This window comes from Perissodus microlepis, chromosome 22 (genome assembly GCF_051167445.1).
Source record: "Perissodus microlepis isolate ML-2025 ecotype Zambia chromosome 22, ASM5116744v1, whole genome shotgun sequence".
Classification (NCBI taxonomy): Eukaryota; Metazoa; Chordata; class Actinopteri; order Cichliformes; family Cichlidae; genus Perissodus; species Perissodus microlepis.
In genome coordinates this window covers 32,527,339-32,551,989 of record NC_140481.1, presented here as the reverse complement: position 1 = coordinate 32,551,989, position 24,651 = coordinate 32,527,339, and the positions used below count along the sequence as shown (strand labels likewise).

General features: G+C 43.9%; 1 protein-coding gene across 1 annotated transcript in view; it reads left to right on the top strand.

Moving 5' to 3' along the window:
- LOC146363593 (uncharacterized) overlaps positions 1-24,651 on the top strand; it is a 45,474-nt gene that overhangs the window by 7,941 nt on the left and 12,882 nt on the right. The window contains exons 5-8 of the mRNA XM_084919462.1: positions 1,532-3,178; positions 10,364-10,479; positions 22,403-22,556; positions 23,351-23,620. Coding sequence (XP_084775588.1) covers positions 1,532-3,178; positions 10,364-10,479; positions 22,403-22,556; positions 23,351-23,620 — 2,187 coding nt within the window. The remainder of the gene's footprint in view (positions 1-1,531; positions 3,179-10,363; positions 10,480-22,402; positions 22,557-23,350; positions 23,621-24,651) is intronic.

The following is a 24,651-nucleotide window of genomic DNA, read 5'->3' as shown; positions in this document are numbered from 1 at the left end:
AATAGTTTTATGTTAATCTAATAAAAAAGTAAAGTAGACTAAAGCTGTATTCTACTAATAGAATATGTGTTTTTCTTTGAGTCTGACTGTGTGATTGGATTATTTTCAGAGATGATCACATTACAAACTGGCAGAGATTAACCTGTGAGCTGTGTGTGTGTACTTGTATTACCTGAAACATGGGGACCCCTAGATTGTGAGGATATGGGGGTCTGATTTGTGTTAGGGGGAATAAAGTAAGATTGTAATTTACTCCAAAATCATTACCCAAAACTGGATAAAAAGTGAATGTCCTGTTTTTAGTTTAGCTGCAGAAAAGTGAATGTTTTGTCTTCTGAAGTGATGGAAACGGGAGAGGACTGTTTATGTGTCTCTGTCTTCAGCTCTGTGCCCAGTGTGATCTCAGCCCCCATCTCCGCCCAGTCCACCCTCTGCACAGCAACAACACACACACACACACACACACAGGGGATAATCAGTCACAACAAGGCTGTGTTACACTCTATTTAGAGAGGATTAGATGTCCACCCCCCTTCACTCTACCCCCAAAACTGAGGCAGTGCAACAAAGGATAACTATCTGGTTCTAACTCATTCAAGACGCTTCATTCATCCTCCAACAAACCACATTTATGACTGAAGTGATGCTGATGACTGCCTTATGTTTTGGATATCTAAGAATGCATTTGACCTAGTCAATACTATGATGCAGGATATCTGCATACCAATAATTAATGCTTCAATCTTAAATATGATCAACCTATCTCTAATAATCAGCTGTGTACCACAGGCCTTCAAGCTGGCTGTAGTTAAACCTTTACTCAAAAAGCATCTCTAGACCCAGCAGTCTTAGCTAATTATAGGCCAATCTCCAACCTTCCTTTCATATCAAACATCCTTGAAAGAGTAGTTGTCAAACAGCTAACAGATCATCTGCAGAGGAATGGTTTATTTGAAGAGTTTCAGTCAGGTTTCAGAGCTCATCACAGCACAGAAACAGCTTTAGTGAAGGTTACAAATGATCTTCTTATGGCCTCTGACAGTGGACTCATCTCTGTGCTTGTCCTGCTAGACCTCAGTGCAGCGTTCGATACTGTCGACCATAATATCCTATTAGAGCGATTAGAACATGCTGTAGGTATTACAGGTACTGCACTGCAGTGGTTTGTATCATATCTATCTAATAGACTCCAGTTTGTGCATGTAAATGGAGAGTCCTCTTCACACACTGAGGTTAATTATGGAGTTCCACAGGGTTCAGTGCTAGGACCAATTCTGTTTACATTATACATGCTTCCCTTAGGCAGCATCATTAGAAGACATAGCATACATTTTCACTGCTATGCTGATGACACCCAGCTCTATCTGTCCATGAAGCCAGGTAACACACACTCAGGTTTCCAAAAAAGGAAGTCAGAATTTCTTTTAGGATCTCTGAACTGATGTCACAGATATTGTAGCATGGTAGCAACTGAATTAGCTTGTTGCCATGGTGATCAGGAACCTGTTCTTGACCTCTTCCTGTCCATCAGGTGCAGGATGCTCCATCAAACCAGAGACCAAGGAGTGCCCCAGTGAGTGCAGTGATCAGGGTCGCTGCGAGGATGGCAAGTGTGTCTGCTTTCCTGGATTCACCGGGCCGGACTGCAGCCAGTCCAACTGTCCCGGGGACTGCAGCAACAACGGGAAGTGCGTGAATGTTCAATGCGTGTGCGATCCTGGTTTCACCGGTCCTGACTGCTCTCTGAAAGCCTGCCCTGATAACTGCAACAATCACGGCAGGTGCGACAAAGGCAAATGTGTGTGCAACAGTGGTTTCACAGGTCCCAGCTGCTCCGATGAATCCTGTCCCGGAAACTGCAAAAAAAGAGGGGTCTGTGTTAACGGACAGTGCGTGTGCAATCCTGGTTTCACCGGTCATGACTGCTCCCTGAGATCCTGCCCCGATAACTGTAACAATCAAGGCAGGTGTGTGAACGGCAAGTGTGTGTGCAACAGTGGCTTCACAGGTCCCAGCTGCTCCGATGAATCCTGTCCCGGAAACTGCAAAAAAAGAGGGGTCTGTGTTAACGGACAGTGCGTGTGCAATCCTGGTTTCACCGGTCATGACTGCTCCCTGAGATCCTGCCCCGATAACTGCAACAATCAAGGCAGGTGTGTGAACGGCAAGTGTGTGTGCAACAGTGGCTTCACAGGTCCCAGCTGCCTCAACAAATCCTGCCCCAGCAACTGCAACAGGAGGGGGCGCTGCATTAACGGGCAGTGTGTGTGTAATCCTGGATTCGCTGGGCCAGACTGTTTAAAGAGGACATGCCCAGACAACTGCAATGACCGTGGGAGGTGTGTTAACGGTAAATGTGTCTGCAACAGTGGCTTCACCGGTGAAGATTGCTCTGAGGCAGTCTGTCCTGAAAACTGCAACAACAGGGGGCGCTGTGTGAATGGACAGTGTGTCTGTGATGATGGATTCACTGGCGAGGATTGCTCTGAAAGAACATGCCCAAATGACTGCAACGACCGTGGCAGGTGTGTTAATGGTAAATGCATATGTGACAGCGGATTCACAGGTGACGACTGCTCTGAAAACACCTGCCCCAACAACTGCAACAACAGGGGGCGCTGTGTTAACGGACAGTGTGTCTGTGATGATGGATTCAGTGCTGCAGACTGCTCTGAAAAAACCTGTCTAAACAACTGCAACAACAGAGGGCGCTGTGTAGATGGACAGTGTGTTTGTGAGGATGGATTCAGTGCTGCAGACTGCTCTGAAAAAACCTGTCTAAACAACTGCAACAACAGGGGGCGCTGTGTGAATGGACAGTGTGTCTGTGATGATGGATTCACTGGCGAGGATTGCTCTGAAAGAACATGCCCAAATGACTGCAACGACCGTGGCAGGTGTGTTAATGGTAAATGCATATGTGACAGCGGATTCACAGGTGACGACTGCTCTGAAAACACCTGCCCCAACAACTGCAACAACAGGGGGCGCTGTGTTAATGGACAGTGTGTTTGTGATGATGGATTCACTGGTGCAGACTGCAGTGCTAAAGGCTGCCCCAACAACTGCAACAACAGAGGGCGCTGCTTCAGAGGGAGCTGCGCGTGTCGTCGGGGGTTCACAGGACCAGACTGCAGCCAGTGTCAGGAGGGGATGACTGGGCCCAACTGTGATGTCGGTGAGTCAAATCTTTCATTTATCTTCTCCATATCTATCTATCTATCTATCTAGATACCTAGATACTAGGGGTGCAACTATACTCATATCGATATTGAACCGTTTGATACAGTGCTTTCGGTTCGGTACGCATATGTATCGAACAATACAAAATTTTTTATTTATTTGATCAACTTTCCTTCTGACGATGCTGTCTGTGTTGAGCGCTCAGTGGATCTGCGCTCGACAGTGCAGCCTAGGCGGAGTAGTCGAACGCAGATCCACTGAGCGCAGGGCAAGCTAGCAAGACAGAAGTTAAGCTCTCCTTGCAACATGGCAAATTGAACCTCCCCCACCCTCATTCAGATCTGGTGGAATTATTTTGGTCTTCATGTGAAGTATGACCCTGAAGGTAAGCGCGTCATGGACTAAAGTAAAACAGTGTGTCGGATGTGCCACGCAATGCTCAATTACATTGGTGGGAACTACTGCGTTAGCGCAGTTAGCTCGTTAACGTGTTGGCCATCCAGCCCCCCACGCACGGGGCGATCCGCGGTAGCTCGTTAACGGAGATTTGCCGTGTTGTGGCGTTAACGTCATTTCAGATTAACGCTGACAGCACTAGTGAGAACACAACGAATATGACTGCACATTTACTCCGACATCATCCTCGTGCAAAGACAAGTGGAAGCAGACAAAAACAACAAGCACGCATGCTACAAACTTTACCCGAGTCATTTAGACAGCCGTTAGCACAGGATTCTCCTTATGGGGACCTGATATGTTTAATATGCTGCTGAGAATATAGCCCAGAAGAAGCGTATAGTATAGCTTTTATTTTGGAAAGAGACATTTCTCTGTAATAAACTCTCTTTTCCAAAGATGAGTGATATAGATTTATTTATTTTTATTATTTTGTTGTTTCAGCAACATTACATTTAAAAACTGTACTTTTGAGTTAAAATATATATTTATAATTTTAATAAATGACAAATTAAAAAGGCATGAACATTTTTTTGTGTCGAAAAAATATTGAACCGTGACACCAAAGAACCGAACCGAACCGTGAATTTTGTGTATCGTTGCACCCCTACTAGATACCTAGGTACCTAGATATGTGTGCACGAACAGCATACGGTTATTGAGCCAAAGGAGCAAAGTTGCTCCCAGTGTAAATGCTATAATTCACTGTTTTAAGAAAGACAGCTTGTTTATTTCCCCACCAAGACTCTTTAAATTTGACTTGGTAGGCTTGGCTTTAACCACAAATAGTCAAGAGTTGGTTACATTTATGGTGGGGGCATGGACGGAACCAGAAGCTGAACAGTAAGGTGGAAAATGAAGCCAAAGCACCAAAACTGCACTTCCTGTAATGTCTGGTTGAGTCAATCCTGACCGATTACTTTGCCCAACAATACAGCAGGAAAAATGTCAACAGTCTGGTAGACAAACATCTTGATGCATGCTCAATAAAACAGGTAAGTAAACCCCCAAGGTTTGAAAATGTTCATCTGGATGTAGAGCTTTCAGTGGGAGAAATGTTTCGTCACTCATCCAAGTGACTTCTTCAGTCACCTGGATGAGTGACGAAACGTTTCTCCTACATCTACGTCCAGATGAACAGAATCAAACCTTGGGGATCTGGTAAACAAACATAGTTTTTGTTCCTGTAGATAATAATCTCTTAACATCAACTACACCCAGGGTGAATTTCTTAAAAGTTGAAGTATGCGTAGTGGTGTGGGTTAAAGTTTGGGACATGTCTTTCCTTTATTTTGTGTAAAATGCATGTTTGTGTCTCATTCTTATCTGAAGAACATTTGTTCACCATGAGAGGATCACATTTAATTGCAGTGGGAATATCTGTTTGCAACAAATGTGCACAAACCACACATTTCTTCTAAAACTGTCATTCTGGGGTTGTTTAATTTGATACAGTTTTGCAGCATCAGCCGAGCTGCGTACTTCTTTCAGCCATGTTTTCTTGTTGTTGTTGTTGTTGTTGCCATTGTTGTTACCAGGGTGTGGTAGCCTATTAGCACGCCTGTTTGGAGGCTGTTCACGCTGCAGTGATCCGAGTGACGGAGCAGTTTCATTACCAGAGCGGTAGAGTCCAGACCACATAAAAACTCCCTCAGACAGCTGCACAGGACAGCCGCATGTGTGTGAGAGTTTTAAGTGTTTTCCCAAATGCAACTGACCACTTATTGGAGTGGAGGGAGGGATGTCCCACAGCCTGACAGCCCACTGAGTAAACACAGAGTGGGCAGCAGAAAGTGTGAAGTATGTTTCCATCCACCTGCTGCAGAGACCCCAGTAATGACGTAATCAGGAGAAACTGTTGGCGTATTTAAATGATGCAAAAACGTTTGGTTGGAAACAGATTTTTTGTGAACACTGATTTTCTTTCCTAAACATAGCTACAGATGCAAATACATAACACCGAGCCAACATCCAAATATTATCATTTCCTTTAGCAAACGTTGCCTTTTCACATTATTTTGGACAGTTGTCATTTATTTTTTTAAAACATGCAAGTTTTTGCTGTTATAATATTATTTGGGGGGAACTGGATATTTCCCTCCAGTTTATGACCACACGCTGGTCAGAGATGATGGTTGGTTTCCCAGTGCATCATGGGAATCCCCCGGCAGTCTTCACCTATTGCAGCATAACTAAGGGAGGATTCAGGGTCACCTGGTCCAGCCCTAACTATATGCTTTTGCAAAAAGGAAAGTTTGAAGCCTAATCTTGAAAGTAGAGATAGTGTCTGTCTCCCGAATCCAAACTGGAAGCTGGTTCCACAGAAGAGGGGCCTGAAAACTGAAGGCTCTGCCTCCCATTCTACTTTTAAATACTCTAGGAACAACAAGTAGGCCTGCAGTGTGAGAGCGAAGTGCTCTAATAGGGTGATATGGTACTACAAGGTCATTAAGATAAGATGGGGCCTGATTGTTTAAGACCTTGTATGTGAGGAGCAGGATTTTGAATTTTGGATTTAACAGGAAGCCAAAACAGGAGAAATCTGCTCTCTCCTTCTAGTCCCTGTCAGGACTCTTGCTGCAGCATTTTGGATTAACTGAAGGCTTTTCAGGGAGTTTTTAGGACTTCCTGATGTAATGTAAACAGAATTGGTCCTAGCACTGAACCCTGTGGAACTCCATAATTAACCTCAGTGTGTGAAGAGGACTCTCCATTTACATGCACAAACTGGAGTCTGTTAGATAGATATGATACAAACCACTGCAGCACACTGTAAAAAAATTGTAATATAAAAGTATTTACTGTGTATTTTACAGTTTTGTACTGTTCTTCTAGAACATCATTAAATTCACATAAATAGACTGATTTTACATTTCAAATGTAAATTAACGTAAAATCACTGTAAATGTAATAAAACATAATTTTCTTGTTTTTTAAATGTATCTGTCTGTACATATTTAGATTGTTAAAATAAAATACATTCACAAATGTATCATAATTTCACAAATATCTGTCCGTTATTTGAAAGATTGAACTGTTAAATTCAAATGTGATGCTATGGAAAAATATATAAAATGATTCTTATAAACTTTTGTTACATCAAATAATTATTATTATTATTGATATTTGGGGCGATCGTGGCTCAAGAGTTGGCAGTTCGCCTTGTAATCAGAAGGTTGCCGGTTTGAGCCCCGGCTCGGACACTCTCGGTCGTTGTGTCCTTGGGCAAGACGCTTCACCTACTGGTGATGGGCAGAGGGGAATTATAAAGCGCTTTGAGGGTCTTAAAAAACACTATATGAATGTGATCCATTATTATTTAAACCAACTGTTAACTGCATATTTCTGTACATTTAAGTATTATTATTCATATTGCCGCATTCATTGACCTTGTTTATAGGTAATTTCATTGTTTAATCACATTAAAATGTTCCTAATTTAATGTTTAAAAGCACTTGAAAAAGGCAAAATCCCATGTAAAATTAGGGCAACAAACTTTATTGTCATTACTGAAAATAACCGTATTTTCATGAGGAAGTTCTTTTCTGTTATTTTATGGTGTTATTTTGGCGCCCCAGCTGCCAGAATATTACTGTTTTTTTAGGATTTTTTTTTTTTTGTGCACAGTACCTGTAATACCTACAGCGTGCTCTAATCGCTGCACTGAAATATTACCAGCTGTAAAAACAAAGTGCAGGTTCTTGACACCGACTTGCTGCTTCCTCCAAATATCATATGTTCATTATTCTCCACTGTTGTTAAGGAGTCACAGCAGTGGGACATGCTAAGTACTGAAAAGACAGTCACAGCTTCATCATGTTGATGCCATTACTGGCCCAGTGTGAGACAAAGTGCTCTCAGAGAAAACAACTGAAATGTCTGCCTGAACATAAAATAGAATAGAATAGAATAGAATAGAATAATCCTTTAATTGTCCCACAAGGGGAAATTTGGTTGTAACAGCAGCCAGAAAGACACGTGTACAAACAAACAGTACAGAGGACACAGAACAGAAACATACAGTTTTCCTTACATATTTACATCAAGGACAATGGTTACTATAAACAGAGAACTGTACAGTTATTAAATTAAATAAAAATAACTAAAGATAAGAGGCAAACCTAAAAAGGCACATCTAGATTTCTTTAAAGTGTTTGATTGAAAACACTCAAACGTGCACATTTTGTTCTGATAAATGTTTATTTTAGTTTTTGTGTCTTTAAATCTATGTTTGTGTTGATGTGCCTTCCACATGATGGCCGTTGGCTATAACTTTAATCAGTTGTTGACACACAAACCCAACAAACATCAAAACGTTGCGGCAGCTGAAATCGATAAAGCTTACAGGAACCATCACGCAAAACAGAACAGTGAGAGTTGACGTAAATCAGCGAATAAACCACAAAGGACACAGTCTGATAGACGCAGACACAAAGCAGATGGGATCAAACAAAGAAATATTTATCAGTCTGATGACGTTTATGTGCAAAACAAACTGTTTGATGCAATAATGTTGCAGAATGGGGAAGCTTTTATTGTGAAGGCGCTCAGCCAAATAATGCTTCTTTACATGTATAACACACACGCTGAACTTGAGTAGCTGCCTCCCACGAGCAGCGGATCTTTCAGTTTGACTGTTGGAGGCTGATGGAGGCTGATGGAGGCTGATGGAGGCGGCCTCCGTGAGCCGGAGGTCGTGGTCTGTTTACTGCGCCTGTGTTTGTGCCGTGCTGCTGCGGTGTGAGCGATTTAAACCATCCCAGAGGAAGTTTGAAATAAAGTCACGACGTTCCCTCTGGGAGGAAATAAAGTTAATCCAGACGCAGCAGTGACAGGAGACAAGAGGCGGGGTCATTGCCGAGTCCGTCGGGCTGTTCTCATGAGCTGACTCAAGAACACTGATGGGAGAAGAGCAGCAGAAGGTTGGATAAGATAAGCTTCTTTGCATTTTTACTTTCTTTTCATTAAAGATCTTTTTGTACATTTTTCTGAAGAACAAACAACTGAAGCAAATGAAAATTCAGCTGCTGTATTTTAAACAGAGCCAACACAGCTGTGGTGCAGAGGTCACATACATGTGATGGTTACTTCTATACAGTGCTGTAACAGTACAGTAAAAATAGTGTGCACCTTTAAAGGTAAGCTGATGTTTTCCAGTGTTACAGTGGACACAGCACTGCTGTGGGTTGCATTAAGCACACAGGAATATTAATGTAAGTTACATTAGGGTGCATGAGCAAATAAAGAGCTTTTCTGATGTATTATCGCCTCAGTAAACTTATAGTGAATGTGTTGGCAAGCAGCTTCTTTCACTTCCACATCACTGAGTCCTGTTTGTGGTCACCAGAAGATTCCTCTCCTCGCTCTCGATCGGTCTCAGCCAGCTCCTGCTGCTTTTCAATTTTCCCCTCAAAGACTGAAATCTGCCTCTTCTTCCTCATCTGAGCTCATGCTGTGGCTCGGAAATCACGGACCTGGATATGAGCCTTAATGAGAAAACCACCCCTCATCACTGGAGCAGTATCATTTTCAACCTGCACATCAGATCGAATAGTTTGTCCTGTTGTTGTGGTGCCAGGGAGCTGATGGTTTAAGGTTTCATTAAGGCTGATGCCAAACTCTGATAAATGCATCACTTTGGTTTGGGTAAGATGGAGGACAAAAAACCTCCTGCTGCAGGACAAACACTTTGCTTGTTCCACTGCATCAATCACGGGAGAGAGAAAACGAGGAGGAAGAAGACCTGCGGGGTTTTTCACCAGTGTCGACTACACGGTGCATGGACAGGAACGTTTGTGATGAGGTGACTAAACTGTGGCGCCGATGATGTTCATCTGTGTGTGATCCATCTGCAAGTCACTGAATACAGCCATTATTATTATTATTACCCATTGTTCAGTTAATTGCAGTAAAACCTCTGCTACACTGCAGGAAGACACTCAGGCTGAACCATGTGACTCGCAGCAGGTCGCACAATATGAACTGTTGTGTTTGTTGTGACCTGATGAGTGGAAGAGCTTGAAACGTCACTCCTGGATTATACTGCCCCAAATATATTCCTTCTCTCACCCCAACCAATCACAGCAGATGGCCCCGCCCCTCCCTGAGCCTGGTTCTGCTGGAGGTTTCTTCCTGTTAAAAGGGAGTTTTTCCTTCCCACTGTCGCCAAAGTGCTTGTTCATAGGGGGTCATATGATTGTTGGGTTTTTCTCTGTATCTATTATTGTGCGATCTACTGTACAATATAAAGCGCCTTGAGGCGACTTTTGTTGTGATTTGTTGCTGTATAAATAAAACTTAATTGCATATTTGCTCAGTAAACGTGCACTTGTTTTAAACAGTTGATAGCATGTTCTGTCGATTGGCAGTCTGGTGTGCTCCACTTTCAGTGGTGGTCATGTAAAGGTGGAGAGGGCTGAGTGTGGTAGGCTGGCTCGCTCCAGCCACTGGGACAGGGTGGAGCTGCTGTTGTGCCTCCTTCCCAGATGCCATGGTGTTGGTGGATGAAGCCAGGTCATCTACCAGGTGAAGAGGTTGTGTTTGTTGTTGTGCTGCTAGCTGCTTCGCCTCTGTCCTATAACATGAGGTCAGCATAGCGGCTTCCACTAAAGCAGGAATGTTGCTGAACAGGAGTTTTTGCCACACAAACACGTGGAGACAAACGCACACGGTGGTATTAGCCTGAGTCTCATTGTGCAGCTAAGTCTGTGTTTCTCTCTTTCAGTCATGTCTGGTGTTTCCCGGCTGAGCACTCAGGACATCACAGACACGTCAGTCGCTTTGGTTTGGACTCCGCCTCCTGTCCAGTATGAGACCTACTACATCACCTTCAGCAGCCAGGTACGCGGCAGGTTAAGCTTTAAAGCCTCAGTGGTTCTTTGGCAAAGATGCACAGACTCCAGCATCAGATCACCTGAACTGAATTCATCAGTTTAACTGAAAGCAGCAAAAAAGGGAAAAAATCAGAAGTTTCATTCTTATAGAAACGTCTGTTGTTCCCAGAGAGGGGCACACTTTCTCCTGTGAGACGTTTGACGTGTGGAGATTGTGTTGATCTGAAACTCTGCCCATGTTAGACAGAAGCATCCACCATTAACTGCATATACAACACATACAGTAATATACATGTTGTGCTGTGACTCAGACCAATTGTTTCCAATATGGAAAAGCAGAAAGGCCCCATTTAAAACTGAAAAAGGAAATTTTTAATAAAATGAATAAAATGTGAAGCCAGCTGCTGTTTTTCTCTCACACTGTGGAACCACACGGAGACAGTCCAGTAAAAATCTGTTCGGCTCATGCACATATTTCCATAATTCAGATAACAGATCCACAGTGGAGAGCCAGTTCTCACTGTCCTCTTATCCAGGACCTTCACCAGGTCATGTAGAGAGGGTGGAGCAGTGTGGAGGACACGCTGTCCAAAGACGGTTTCTTTACAAGATCCTCAGTGAAGTTTCCAAAGAGGTCTGCAGGTAGAAATATCAAACTGCGGTGCGTCGTTGTGAGCAGCGTTCACAGCCTGAAGCACAAAACTGCTGAGCTCAAAATGAACTTCAAACATTTGACACACACCATAAAAATCCTGCTTTATGTGACCGCAGTAATAACAGCAATCACAGTCTGCAAACCTTAGAGGATATCCAAAGTGTAAGTGATGGGGGTGTGTTGGTCTTTTATTTTGAAGGACACGAACAGTCTGTCACTTCCATGACAAACACCTGTAAGAATGATCTGTGAGGTTGGGCTGCAGTGCCAGAGGAGATCTCTGGGCTCCATAAACACTAAATTACTGCAGATTTTATGGCGTTAAACTTCAGTGACTCCGTCCGCTGAGCGCAGGTTTGAGACCAAAGCGCCGCTTTCATGTTTCCGTGACTGGAAGTGAAACTCGGCGTCTCCAGATGGCGGCAAAAGTCACAATTTTGAAATTTCAAAGTCAATTAAACAGAGAAATGTAACCTACAATATTTTTTTCTTTGGGGGGTCATTTTAGCTACCACTCAAAGGTTTAGGAGGTGGAGGTTTACACATCCGCTCGGTTGCTGGATCACTTTCCAGGTGGAGACAGAGCTCTGCTTTGGGGTCATGTCAGTAGGTGGATGTGGAGGAAAGCTACCCACTGCAGTGACCCCTCGTGACAGGGGAGCTGAATGTGCCTGGAGATTTAGATGGAGCTCTGTTTATGTCTTTTTCCATCTAATTTGCAAATATTTAATAAACATCAGTAACCGTGGTTACTAGAGTGGGTTTGATTTGGAAAGAGATGGGGACATAAATTTGTTGGAGTGTCAGGATCCTGCCGGGTTTGGACCGATCAGCGCTGTGTGGACTCTGGTGGTCCCACATCCACCTGTAAAGTAACCACTAGTGATGGGATTTCTTTTTAGAGAACCGGCTCTTCAGGTTGTTTTGTTGCTTTAATTAATTTATTATTAACAACAATATAAAATTATGCACAAAAGGAATTACTAATGTAAAAAAAAAGTGGTTTTATTTATATATGTTTATATATAAATATATGCGGTGGCCCCTAGAGACAAAACACGTACAAACTCCAAAACACATTTCTAGCGTTAACTGAACTTCCAAAACAGAGCTGCCTACATCACTTAAATTACACAATTGAAAGCATATGTGTTTGTGTATTCACACACAAGCACTCATATATATTCAAATAATTTAAAAAAAAATGTTCATTTACCTGTTACTACCACACACCAAATCCGGTCGTTGGTACTTGCTGGCTTGTGTAGCCACCAGGTAACAAAAGCTCAACACTGCCCCCTAGCATCCTGGAGCACTGCTGTTGTGTTTTGTACGTGTTTTGTCTCTAGGGGCCACCGTAAATATACTTTTATTTATTCACTCCACATAAAATGTAATAAATAAATCATATAATACAAAAATCAACTATTCACATTTCAGCTTTTAACTATTTAAATTTTCAGCTTTTTCCCTTTAAACAAATTTAAAGTGAAACAACACAAAACACTGCAAACCACAACACAATTAAATATAAATTAAAATATGAAAACAAAAAGAAGATGCACATTCTCTGTCATATGGACCTGCATGAATAAACTTTATAAACTTTCTGAATCCTTTATCATCTGCAACCGAAAATAGTTGTGGATGATTACTATACCTTTCTAATGTGACGTTGTTGTCCCTGGCTCTCTTTCTCTCTCCCTCCCGCTCTGAGTGTAACTACCGCCCCTCCCCCCTCTGCCCAGCGCAAAGCACAAGGCTGCGTGCGGAGTGAAGCGGAAAAAAGTGCGAGAGAGAGAGAGAGAGAGAGAGAGAAAGAAAGAAAAAAAAAAAACACGGCTCGCGATAAGGAGCCGGCTCACGTCGTTCACGTCAAAGACCCGGCTCTAAGAGCCGTTTCGTTCGCGACCGACACATCACTAGTAACCACTCACTGTCTTTAAAAACCCAGCATCCACCTTCATGCATAAACTCATCAGCCTGCTCTACAACACGCTCTGTTAACGACTTACTGTGATGAAGACGACTGTATTCAGTGTTATTAATACACGACACCATGAAGCAAATACTCAGTTTTGTGAAGTTTTATTATTTAAAAAAATCATTAGCAGTGTTGCTAAGCAACTAATTTTACATGTTTGAACTTCATAAGATGCTAATATTTCTTAGAGGTGCCTTTGAATGGCTTTAATAAAAACTGGTTCTGTTGGAGTTCTTCCTTCCCACCGTCACCAAGTTCTTGCTCATAGGACCTTTGGAGGTTTTCTCTCTAAAACAGCAAAAATCAGTTGTGAATGCGTCAGACTGAGTTAGTCTGAGCTGGGACACGGCACAGAGATGTGTGTTTTCAGATCAAAGCAATAACACATCTGCACTTTCTCTTTAAACCTCGGGCATTGCAGAGGTATGATGAGTCATCTAAAAATTAATTTGGTTAAAAAAATATCCTCATGGATCCTGATGGCTTTAATTATGACAGGACAGTTTGACAGTAGAAAAGAAAGATGGAGGAGTAACAGAATCAAACCTGGACTCGCCCCAGAGTGGCTGCTCAGCCCACCACCGACCCTCCAGGCAGGGCAGGGATTTTCACCAAGCTTCATTCTGTTGACAAAGAGTTTAAAAACCCTTCACTAAATATAGAAACACCGAATCTGTCTCTCCTGTGAAAAAGAATCATAGTAATTATGTATCAGTTAATGTCGGGCTGATGTTTGCAGCAGAGCAGCTGCAGGAGGACGGCCGGCTGATGGATTTCCTTTTTCATTTCGTCTGCTTTCCCTCCGTTCAGCTCATTTTGGCTTTTTGTTTAAAGCCAAACTGGTTCCATCGCAGCCGGATGCGCTTGGCAGTCGGAGCCCATGTGGAAGACACTAACACCTCATCTCCTGCTTTAATCATGTGCTGCATTTCCTGCTGATTCTCCTCAAACCACATTTGAGCACTTTTATTTGCTTCCCTCACAGGAACCTTAAAGCACTGACAGTGAGTGTCGTTAGCGACAGTGTTAGCAACACAAACACAATCATATCATCGTGGACAAAAATAAACTGCAACATAGCAACAACGTCCTCGGTCCACTCGTCTGATGTAACCGCCTGTAGGGGGCGCAGTAGCGTAGCTTTGTCTGATGAAGCTGTTCATCATTTGCTCGCTTGTAACAGCCAAGCGTGCAAGTTTGTGCAAATGAGTTCAAGGTGTTTCAGTTTGAAGCAAATCGGCTGCGTTAGACTGTTTAAAGTGATGTTTGAAGGACAGAGCAACAGCAGGACGTGCAAATATGTAAAAGCGAGCTGCAGTTTAGAAACTGACCATGAATGTGTATTTGGAGCCAGAAATAAGGATATGATTGTTTCTGAGAGGACGTCATGCACAAAGACCTGCTGTGGGACAGTGAGAAAAGCACCGGGTGGGTGTGGCTTATTTGGCAGCACAGCTTAGCTTTTCATGATTGGATTAATGTCCTTTGGACAGACGAGACCAAAGTGGAGATGATGTCCACAACGCAGAGCAGCACCTCATACCAGCGCTCAGCACGGTGGAGGAAGGACAATCATTTGGGCCATTTGCGCGGACCTCTGTTCACCAAAGTACTCTGGAGTCAAACGTGAGGCCGTCCGTCCCACAGCTAAAGCTCGGACAGGGTCATCAACAGGACAACGATCCAAGCACGGCAGCAGATCTCTGACAGAAGAGCTGAAAAGGAAAGAATCGAGCTGCTGTCAGAGTGCAGATGTCAACCTGACTGAGATGCTGTGCATGAGTGAGTGGAGTGGCCAAAGTTCCTCAGCGACGACGTCAGAGACCAAAGAAGTCACACAGGAAATCACCACTTCATTTCCTGCTGCTGACTGATGCAGTGTTGAGTTATGGTGCAGTTAGTTTTGCACAGGACTGCAGAGGATAATCATGTTTGTGAAAAACTAACTTCATTCAGCAGCCTTTTAGGCCATGTCCATGTTGGACATGCGGCCTTTTTTTAACGTGTTTATTTCTATGCAAATTTCCTGGAAACCTTTTATGACCTGAGTCAGGACTACAGCACGCTTCAGTCATGTGCTTTTAACTGAAACAATCACATATGTAAAATATAGTGACTTATTCTGGCTCATACATGATTTCATTATCTAATAAGTCAGCGGCCTCCAACCTTTTTTGCGCCATGGACCGGTTTATGCCCGACAATATTTTCATGGACCGGCCTTTAAGGTGTCGCGGATAAATACAACAAAATAAAACTAGTACCGGTACCGAAAAAAAGAAGATTTATTCATAACACACGTGAAAAGACCCAGGAAAACCGAGTTAACGATAAAAACGATAACAAAATAACGCTGAAAACCGATAAAAACCCTGAAAACTATACATTTCACACCTGAGCCTCAACTCTCGCGGCCCGGTACCAAACGACTCACGGCCCGGTACTGGTCCGAGGCCCGGGGGTTGGGGACCGCTGGAATAAGTGTAAACGTTTCTCTGTTTCCATTTCACCCATCTGGCACCAAACATTGAAACGGGAGAACATCATATAATTTTGATGAAATTACCAGTTTTTCTGGGATTATATGGAAACTGTTTGCAGGAAACCAGGAGTTCAAACTCTGTGTGCCAAACATGATAGAAAACAGCTTCCCTCCATCTGAGTGTGTGGGTGGTGCCCTGCAGCCAGGCCTTCTATGTATGGTCATTAGCTACGTGATGCATGATGGGGTCTGATCATGGTGTAAAAACACTAAATTGTCCTTTTAATCACAGAAGTATTGAGATGCTTTGTAACCTGGGCTTCACATGTTCATCAGTCTGTTCACAAACATGTGCGATCAATCGGCTGCAGAGGGCTTTACAGAAGGGAAAATTACTAATTGCGTTGGTATTTGTGAGTTTAGGAGCGGCAGGAGAGAGCGGGGGGGGGCTCGGCAAAACCAAAACACGTTTAAACTCGTTCTTTCTACATCACTTAAAATCAAAACTGTCACTGAGATGAAAGAAGTCGCTGCTTTACATTAAACACACGCACACACACACGTCCTGGCCTCCTCTCAGACATGTTTTCCCACACACACAGTTACAGTGATCGCCTCATACTGTAATTTTCTTCCCGCTCTGACATCATCGAGGGATTAAGACTTAGTAATGACTTTGTTTGGAACGACTAACAGCACCAGAGAGACAAAAGGAAGGAAGGATGGATGGATGGATGTTAATAGGCGGAGGAAATGATGGAGACTTGGCCGAAGAGGGAACAAAACTGGAGCTGAACTTCAGATCGACATGTGTTCGTCTTTACGAACCCACCGAGGGGAGACGTTATCCTGAAGGAGTCCAAACACAGACGGAAAACAAAGAGAGACAAACAGACGAGGAAAAGGGGAAGGGAGAGAAAACAGGAGTGGAACAGAAAGAATCGGTGATGATATGTGCAGTTACATGTGCTGTTTCTGGCACATTTCACTCGTCGTGTCTCCAAAGTTTGCATCATTTTATGGTGTTGGTGAAATGTTAGGCTCAGAGTCAGAGCTGTCCTCAGCAGAGATGGGCAGTAACGCGTTACTGTAATCTGATTACTTTTTTCAGGTAACGAGTAAAGTAAGGGATTACTATTGCAAAAACGGTAATTAGATTACCGTTACTTGCCCGTAGGAACGCTGCGTTACTAAAACCGTGATTTTTTTGCGAGAATGTCTCATGACAGTGACGTAAGCGAGTGCGACGTTCGTGACAACAGCTGTGTGCAGATCAACAATGGATCATATATCAGTGCGGGAGAGAGTATGAGCGTGCAGCGTTTAAAGCGTGGAAGTACTGACCTTACTTTGAGTTTGATTCCACAAAAAGTGACAAAAACATTAGTGTCCGTTGTACGTGGGAAGAGAACTTCTTTTTACAGCGATTAAACTAGCGATTAGCGATGAAACTGATTAAAAAAATGGCCAGAATCCTAAAAATCACCTGTTTTAAATCAATAAATGAAGGATGCGGTGCTTCTTTGCCTGCTGCGCTTCATTTGAGCTAATTCGAGTCACCAGACCTCCTAACTCTATCTGTCCTGTTAAAGAAGGTAAAGCATTTTAAAGAAGTCCCCTGAAAAATAATAGAGCTTACTGTGCGGCTCATTGTGCTAGCATAATGTTCATAAAGCCTGCTATCTCCCTCTGTGCTGATGCAGCCTGCTAACAAGCTTGGTCATATTAGCACTTTGACTCAGTTTAAGGCTTTCTTCTGCTTCCTGAGTATGAAGAAATAAATGTTGTGCACAGCAGGAGAGTACCACTTTCACTAGTTTGATGGGGGGGTTAGGTTAATGTGCTTATGTGCTGCCTAACAGGGATCATCGAGCTAGCTAGAATTAGCTGCTAACTTAGCACTTCAGCCTCTCATCCAAACATAGCTCCAAAACAACAACGTGACAGCAGCGAGGTGGTGGCTGATTTACTATAGTTCCAGCTTTGAAAAACAGACTTCCATCTTTTATATACAGTCTCTGTGACAAACATGTTCACCAACAAAGAAACCATCAAAGGGTCAGAGGTCAAGGCTAGCTGGTTTTCTTTATGTCAGGAGTCGTAGAGGGCTGTTTCCTGATATCTGACTGCTTGAAAGTCACATGTAAAACTCCCAGTAATAATTACAAGAATCTTTTTTGTGACGGTCGGGCCCATTAAGTCATTTGCTGGTTTGGGAATCCGATCAGAAAATGATCAGATGTGTCATTTTTGGAAAGGCAAAGAAAAGGTTTGGATGGCTCGCTGCGGCAGTCGCACTGTGAGAATTTGGCTCCGGCTTTCCGACTCTGGAGGTTTCCTGTTCCTGTCACGGCCGTCAGCTTTGAAGCGTTAAAGTCAGAGAAGCAGCGAAAAGTAGACAACAAGCCGAGTGGGCAGAGTGGGCTGACAGAGGTGGATGAAGTGAACTCCTGAAGGTCCAGAGAAAAAGATGCAGATGTGGGATGCTTGTTGCTGCGGAAACACGTAAACACTGTCAAAAACATGGCAACTGCCAGAGAGATGACATCACCGTGGACCTACAGCTGTGACACAGAGAGCGAGGGAGATGGGAAGAGAGCGAGAGAGACGACATCCGTCAGCGGCCGTTCACCAGACGGATAAACACGAGATAAACGTCACGTAAATAACGGCGTGTCACAACAAGCAGCAGCAGCAGCAGCGAGAACATCAGGAAACACAGAGTCAGTGTCAGTCTGACGGCTGCTGGTTTCATTATTGTTTCCAGTTAAACGCACAGAAACAGCAGCGATGTGGACGTCTCAGCACTGTTTTCTCTGGAACCGTTTCTGCAGTAGGAAGAAATGAAAACTGAAAGCACGCTGCTGAGTGGGAGGTTTTGATGATGCATGAAGTCTGGAGTGATGTTTGCAAGGAAGCGTGGTTCCCAAGCTCGTCTCTAAACAGAGAAGTGACTAAACGGTCATACGGGTGCAAGTGCAGGTCAAAGAGCGGAGCGAGGGCCCTTTGTTTGGGACAAACACCACGTCTGAATCCTGCCTCTCCGATCATTCAGAGTCACTGAATTTTACCAGATTTGAAAGTTTCGTTTGGGATCTGTTGTTTAGTTTTCCCCTCAAAGAAAAAGCTGAGACAGTGAGAGTATGTGATCTCACCGCAGACCGCTCCGTGATGTTCAGGTGCCTCGGCCAACATGAGCTGACGTTCAGCGTATCTGCACGAGCCAACCTTTGATCCTCGCTGAAGCAGAGCAGGTGGGCCGAAGGAGGACCTGGAAACTGGTGTTGGGGAAGGTTCTGGTCTGGGTTTGCTTCCTGCCCTCGGGGCTGAGCAGCTCACAGTCATTCATTCTGCATCATAACGGAGTAGCTGAGAATAATGTGAGTCCATCCCACAGATGGACTCACATTATTCTCAGCTACTCCGTTATGATGCAGAAAAAATTCAAAAATTCAAATTTGTTTGAAAAAATTCAAACAAAAAATTCAGCTTTAATAAAAAAAAATCCTCCAAACTGGGAAATCAAACGGAACAGACTGGTGTTAATGGATTCACCTGTGCATGAATGAAACTGTTAGGCTGAGTTATGAACTCACTGCTCGCTGTTTCCTCTGGAATAAAAACAGTCGAGCATCTTTCTCCGTCTGCACGTCAGCGAGCAGCGGCGTTAACCGCACACTCGACTGTTCGCTTTCACTGAACTTTAGGTTGATGAAGACTGTTTCGTGACAGCAGGCGAGTCGGTCGCTGCGTGCCTGAGACGAGGAAACGCTTTCTCTGCGCACTGCGGGCGGCGGCTCCTTCCAAGAAAATGTGATGTTATTTAAGTTGTCAAAGTTCTCACGAAAACATGGCAGCTTAATCCAGATCCGCTCCGGATCCAAGGACTCATCCGTGGTGTAGTTTCTGCTTGCACGCCGTCAGGCGGTGCAGCCACCACATTCAGACTGAACCATCGTCTCTGACAGCATTTCCAGAGCGTGAGACAGACGTCACTCCTCAGTCTGGATTTTCTCCTTGCTTCATTTCTGACTTCATAAACTCATTTTCAGTCATTGATTTCCTCTGTGGCAGCAAAACAAATCTGAACAGCCTCGAGGAAAATCCTGCAGCTCGCACCGAGCTAACCAAACAGTGTTAGTGCTGAAGACGGACACGAATCCAGGCCGGGGTGTAGTGCTTCAAGTTTCCCCCTTTAACTCGTCGTAGGTGCAGCTCAACGTTAGCAGCAGTGTTTTTTATAGTTTAGATATGAGACTCAGTAAATAAAGCAAACTCATATTTACTGACTGTGGGCTTGAAGCTTTAATGGTGTCTTTTATGTCGTTTGTGCGGATAAAACAGTCTGTGAGTCCAAGACGACCGTTTAAGTGGCAAGAAGTGACCTCACGTCCGAGGGACGTATGAATCAGTCACCAGTACAACCAGCAGCGCTGCCCAGCTGGGATCTCTGACTGCTTATCTGCATGAAGTTCAATTAGAGCCAAAATGCAGCTTCTGCTGTTTTAGGTGTTTTAGGTTTCTGTGGATGAATCATAGAAACTGAAACAGAATAAATCAGCGGTCGCTGCAGTTCAAGCAGGTCACTCAGTTTCACAGGAACTCCCCAGCCCTCAGCTCCAGAGTGTGTGTGTGTGTGTGTGTGTGTGTGTGTGTGTGTGTGTGTGTGTGTGTGTGTGTGTGTGTGTGTGTGTGTGTGTGTGTGTGTGTGTGTCAGTGCAGACATGAGTGTGACTTCATGAGAACAGTTTTACTTTATCAAACATGTTAGAAAAATAGAAACAAGGATTGTTTTTAGACTAGAAAACATAAACAAGCTGTTCACACTCAAATCAGCTGATCTGCCAGGCTGAACTTCCTGCCTGGAATAACGTTTTAATATATAAGGAAAATATTTCTGACGGTTAGTTTAAAAAAGCCGCACATGGTTTAACACGAGCTCGCTTTGACCTGCTGAGATTCTGCTTCCTGACCGATGCTGAGGTTTTTCTTATTCTGGGACTTAAATGGCAACAAAGATCAGGCTTCGTCGACACACCCAGGCGGAGAAGAGGACAGCGCAAAGATGTATTTTTATATCGGAGAAAACCATGAAATCGTAAAGAAGCAGAGTCGCTGTGCGGCTGGTTTAGTCACCGTGGCGACGCCACGCAGCCCCGGCCTGGTTTTAGGCGTACCGTGAACTTGTTGGAGCCTCCATTTTAATGATGTCGTGTTTGGATCGAGGACGCAGATCCAGAATGACCTCTGGAGCTCCGTCGCCAGGAAGTCACCATAGAGACCAGCATGGCAACCAGCTGTGGTCCATTTACTTTACAACACAGTATCCAGGCATTAAAAATCCAGCAGCCTTTAATTGGAGGGCAGTTTGAGGCTCCGACACACAAAGAGACTCGATTCTCTCTTAAGAGCCTGAATTAGAAAAGATGAAAGACGGAAATTATGGGAATGACTTCTTAATTTGGGGTATTTTCCCTCTGAGCTGTGGACTGATGCATTTCTTATCACTGCGCTGACGTCACCTAAAGGTTTTCAAAGGGTCGTCTGAAATCCCGCAGCCCGCTGAGACTGAAGCGTCTTTGTTAGACGAGCTTCAGCCAAGAAGGTGAAGCAGAAGCAGGAACTTTATCTGCGCCCACTTACAACTCATATTTACGACAACATGATGTTAATGTTATGATCTATGGTCTGACTTTCATGAATGAAGTCGAGGCCTCACGCTGACTCTGCAGGTTCATTCAGTCACTGCCCAGCACAGGGCGAGAGGCGGGGCAGGTCTGTCACAGGGTTTATCAACAACATTCAGGACAAAGTTACAAACACATAAAAGCAATACAAACAAAACAAACAACAACAAACCTGAAGAACTGACATAAATTCAGTGGAAGAGAAGCAGCTCCTGTGCACTCGCACACATCAAATCAGAGACGGTTGGATGAGAAACGACCCTCAGAGAGGAAATATTCATGAATCTCTTTGAATTTCTTCATTTCCTGTAACTCCAAATCATAAACCTCATTTTCCTACTATGATAAGGTTGCACACGAGTGGGAGGGGCAGGTATGTCCACAGGTGACGGACGCCGCTGATCAAAGTGAAGCGATGTGTTTCCTTCTGTGTTTTTCGTACATCAGAGACTTTACGTTGTGTCCTTCCCACTAGTTTAGGGTTAGGGATTAACCCCAGGGTTAGTTTCCCCTGAATGAGCCTGACATGCTGCACAAACCAGAAACAGCAGATTCCAGACGTGCGGCGATGTCACTGATTTGCTTCCTGATTGTTTCTCATTTGCTTCAGTAAAGTTTGATTGTGGAAGCCCCACAGACAGAGTGGTGTTTCCACTCAGGCTCTCTCTCACCATCATCATCATCATCACTCCAATAGCTTAAGCCACTTTGGGTTCAGTTACAGCCAAATGTTACGTGGGCCAGATGCCGTACGGCTGTCCACCTACAGCAATAACTGAAACACAGCATCGTGGTTCTTTTGTGCCTTTGTTGTCATGCTGACCTTGCTTCAGTCAGGCCACTATTTTCAAAAGAAGATTGTTTCCACTTGCATTATTTGGGTCTTTTCGGGTACCTCCCCGACTTCCATGTGCAGCAGACCTCTGTGCGCAGTGACGAGTGATACGACACTAATTTGATCAAATACAACAACGATTTCAAAGGATGGAGATGCCCAGAATCCATCTTATGATGCAAAGCTTTGTGTCTGCAGGAACACGGGGATGACAGATGAACACCTAAAGCGTCTGACAGCGTGTCTGTGGAAGTTCTGACTGTTCTCTGTCTGTCCTGACCCGACAGAAGGAGAGCGACCAGCAGATAACTGCGCAGGTGGAAGGCGGCCTGACCACCTACACCCAGACGGGCCTGGCGGCCGGTCAGGATTACAGAGTCGGCATCGTGGGAGAGATCGATGGCAGGAGAGGAGGCGAGAGCACCGCTGAATTCATGACACGTGAGGTTTTGTTTACTTCTTTGTCAGAAACTCCTCTGCTTTTCTCTTCTTACTAAATCGAAGCCACAATCGCTTCCACCCTCCGCAGATGGAAATGATTTTAACACTTAGATAACTGTTAAAAGTGAGGAAAGTCATACAGACTACACTGAATTTGAATAACTTTTATACTTTGTAGTCACTCTGCACTGAATTATCCTCCTTAATAGTGTTAGTTCTTTGGCTGGTTTGCAGGAGTTATACTGTGATGGTGTTTAGGAGGTGTGATGGGTGTAGCTACGTTTTATCACGTCAAGTTTTGTGTTGTAACAATTCTGAGAACACCAAGTATTCCCCAAATACACACTGTGTGCAGATGTCCTGACAAAAGGCATGTTCTTCAACTCTGATACCTGAACCAGAAAGAAAATCCTGCACACGCTTATGCCTCTAACTGTACGCTGGTCCTGCTTTATGAAAGAGCCTGAAGTTAGAGAAAGGAGCCTCTGACTAGCATACTGGCACTTGAGAGCAGCTCAAATCACCAAACTGGCAGCAGGAACTTAAACATTTCACTCTTGCTGCCCTTCCTGTGGGAGATGTAATCTGTGGCAGCTGCAGAGAAGCTGCCCGGTGGCTGGCGATGAAGAGGACGATTCAGTCTGCAGGAGTTTAGAAAAGGCAAAAACCGAGTGGAAGTGTATCGATCCAAGTCAGGGGGGTAAACAGGAAAAGGTAGACGGCTTCATGTTACCTGGATGAAAACATTCACCTGGAGTGTGCTGGACTTTCTTCTCTGTTTTCTTCACCTTCAGTCATTTCTGGTCCCACCAACCTCAGAGTTGTCAAGATGTCGTCCACGTCTGCGGTAGTCCAATGGGAGCCGACAGTGGGGGAGATTGACAGGTACCGTCTCACCATAACGCCAAATGATGGAGCAGGGAGGAGTCAAGAAATGACCATCCCAGCTGACCAGAACTCCGCACAAATCCAGCAGCTGGAGGCCGGGCGTTTGTATGACATCCTGCTCGTGGCAGAGAAAGACACGAGCAGGAGCGCTCCAGAGACCACCCAGGTAGTCCCTGGTGAGTAGAACCAATCACAGCTTGCTTCCACTCAGGTTAACGTCCTGGAAATCATTTTTCTTAGCTCACGCCATTGACTGTATGTAGATAATGGAGATAGCCTCAACTTTAGATGTCAGAAGTGACCTTTTTTAAATCATATTTAGCTAGTGCTCACTAGCTTTGTTTGTAAGCTGCATCCATAAACTGTCAGATACTTGCTAATTAGTGCTAAGGAGCTAAAAAATAACATAAAAGGAATTAAATTCTTGGCTGGTCGACTACTACATTTAATAGCAATTCCAATGTTTAGTACAGTTTCACAGTAAGCCAAACATATTTATCAGATAATTGCATTAAAAATGCTCCACGAGTCTCCAACAGCAGTCGAGAGGTCCAGTTCACATGGATGTTAGAGGAACTCAGCTTTTGCTGCCACTGAAGGTTACTGCTCGTTAAGCATTTTATAGGAAATTTGTGGTCGACAATGTTAGTTAGAACTATGAAGTGTATATAACGTTTCTGGTCTGAACAGTAAATGCAGAGCTACCTCACAGCTTTCTAAAGGACAAACGGAGGATTCTCCTACAGTTTAAGAAAAATAAGTCAGGTTAAAGTCTCAGAAAATGATACTTTGGCCTAATTGATTAATTTAATAAAGTGCAGTATGATGTTTGATGTTTGCAACTTTACAGTCAAAAAACAAGCTAAAGCAGAACATGCATGACCACATGTTTGACTCTGTGCATCCATACGAGTGTTCACCGTTTCTGTTGTGCTGTATGTTCACAAAAACCCAAGATAAAATCCTCACCTTGAGGCTTCACAGCAGGACTTCACTAACCTTTGTTACGTCTGGCTTTAATAAGAGCCTCTGGTTAGTTATCACCCCAAAGTTAGTCTAAAATGACTCACTGCTGAGTAAAAAGTTAGAAATTTGATAAGAGAGAGAAATAAAAGGAAGAAATCCAGGTCGGAGTTGTCCAAACATTTCTTTTCCAGGCTATGTTCGGGCCATAACAGCTTTTGTTCGGCTAAGTGAGCCTTTGTGT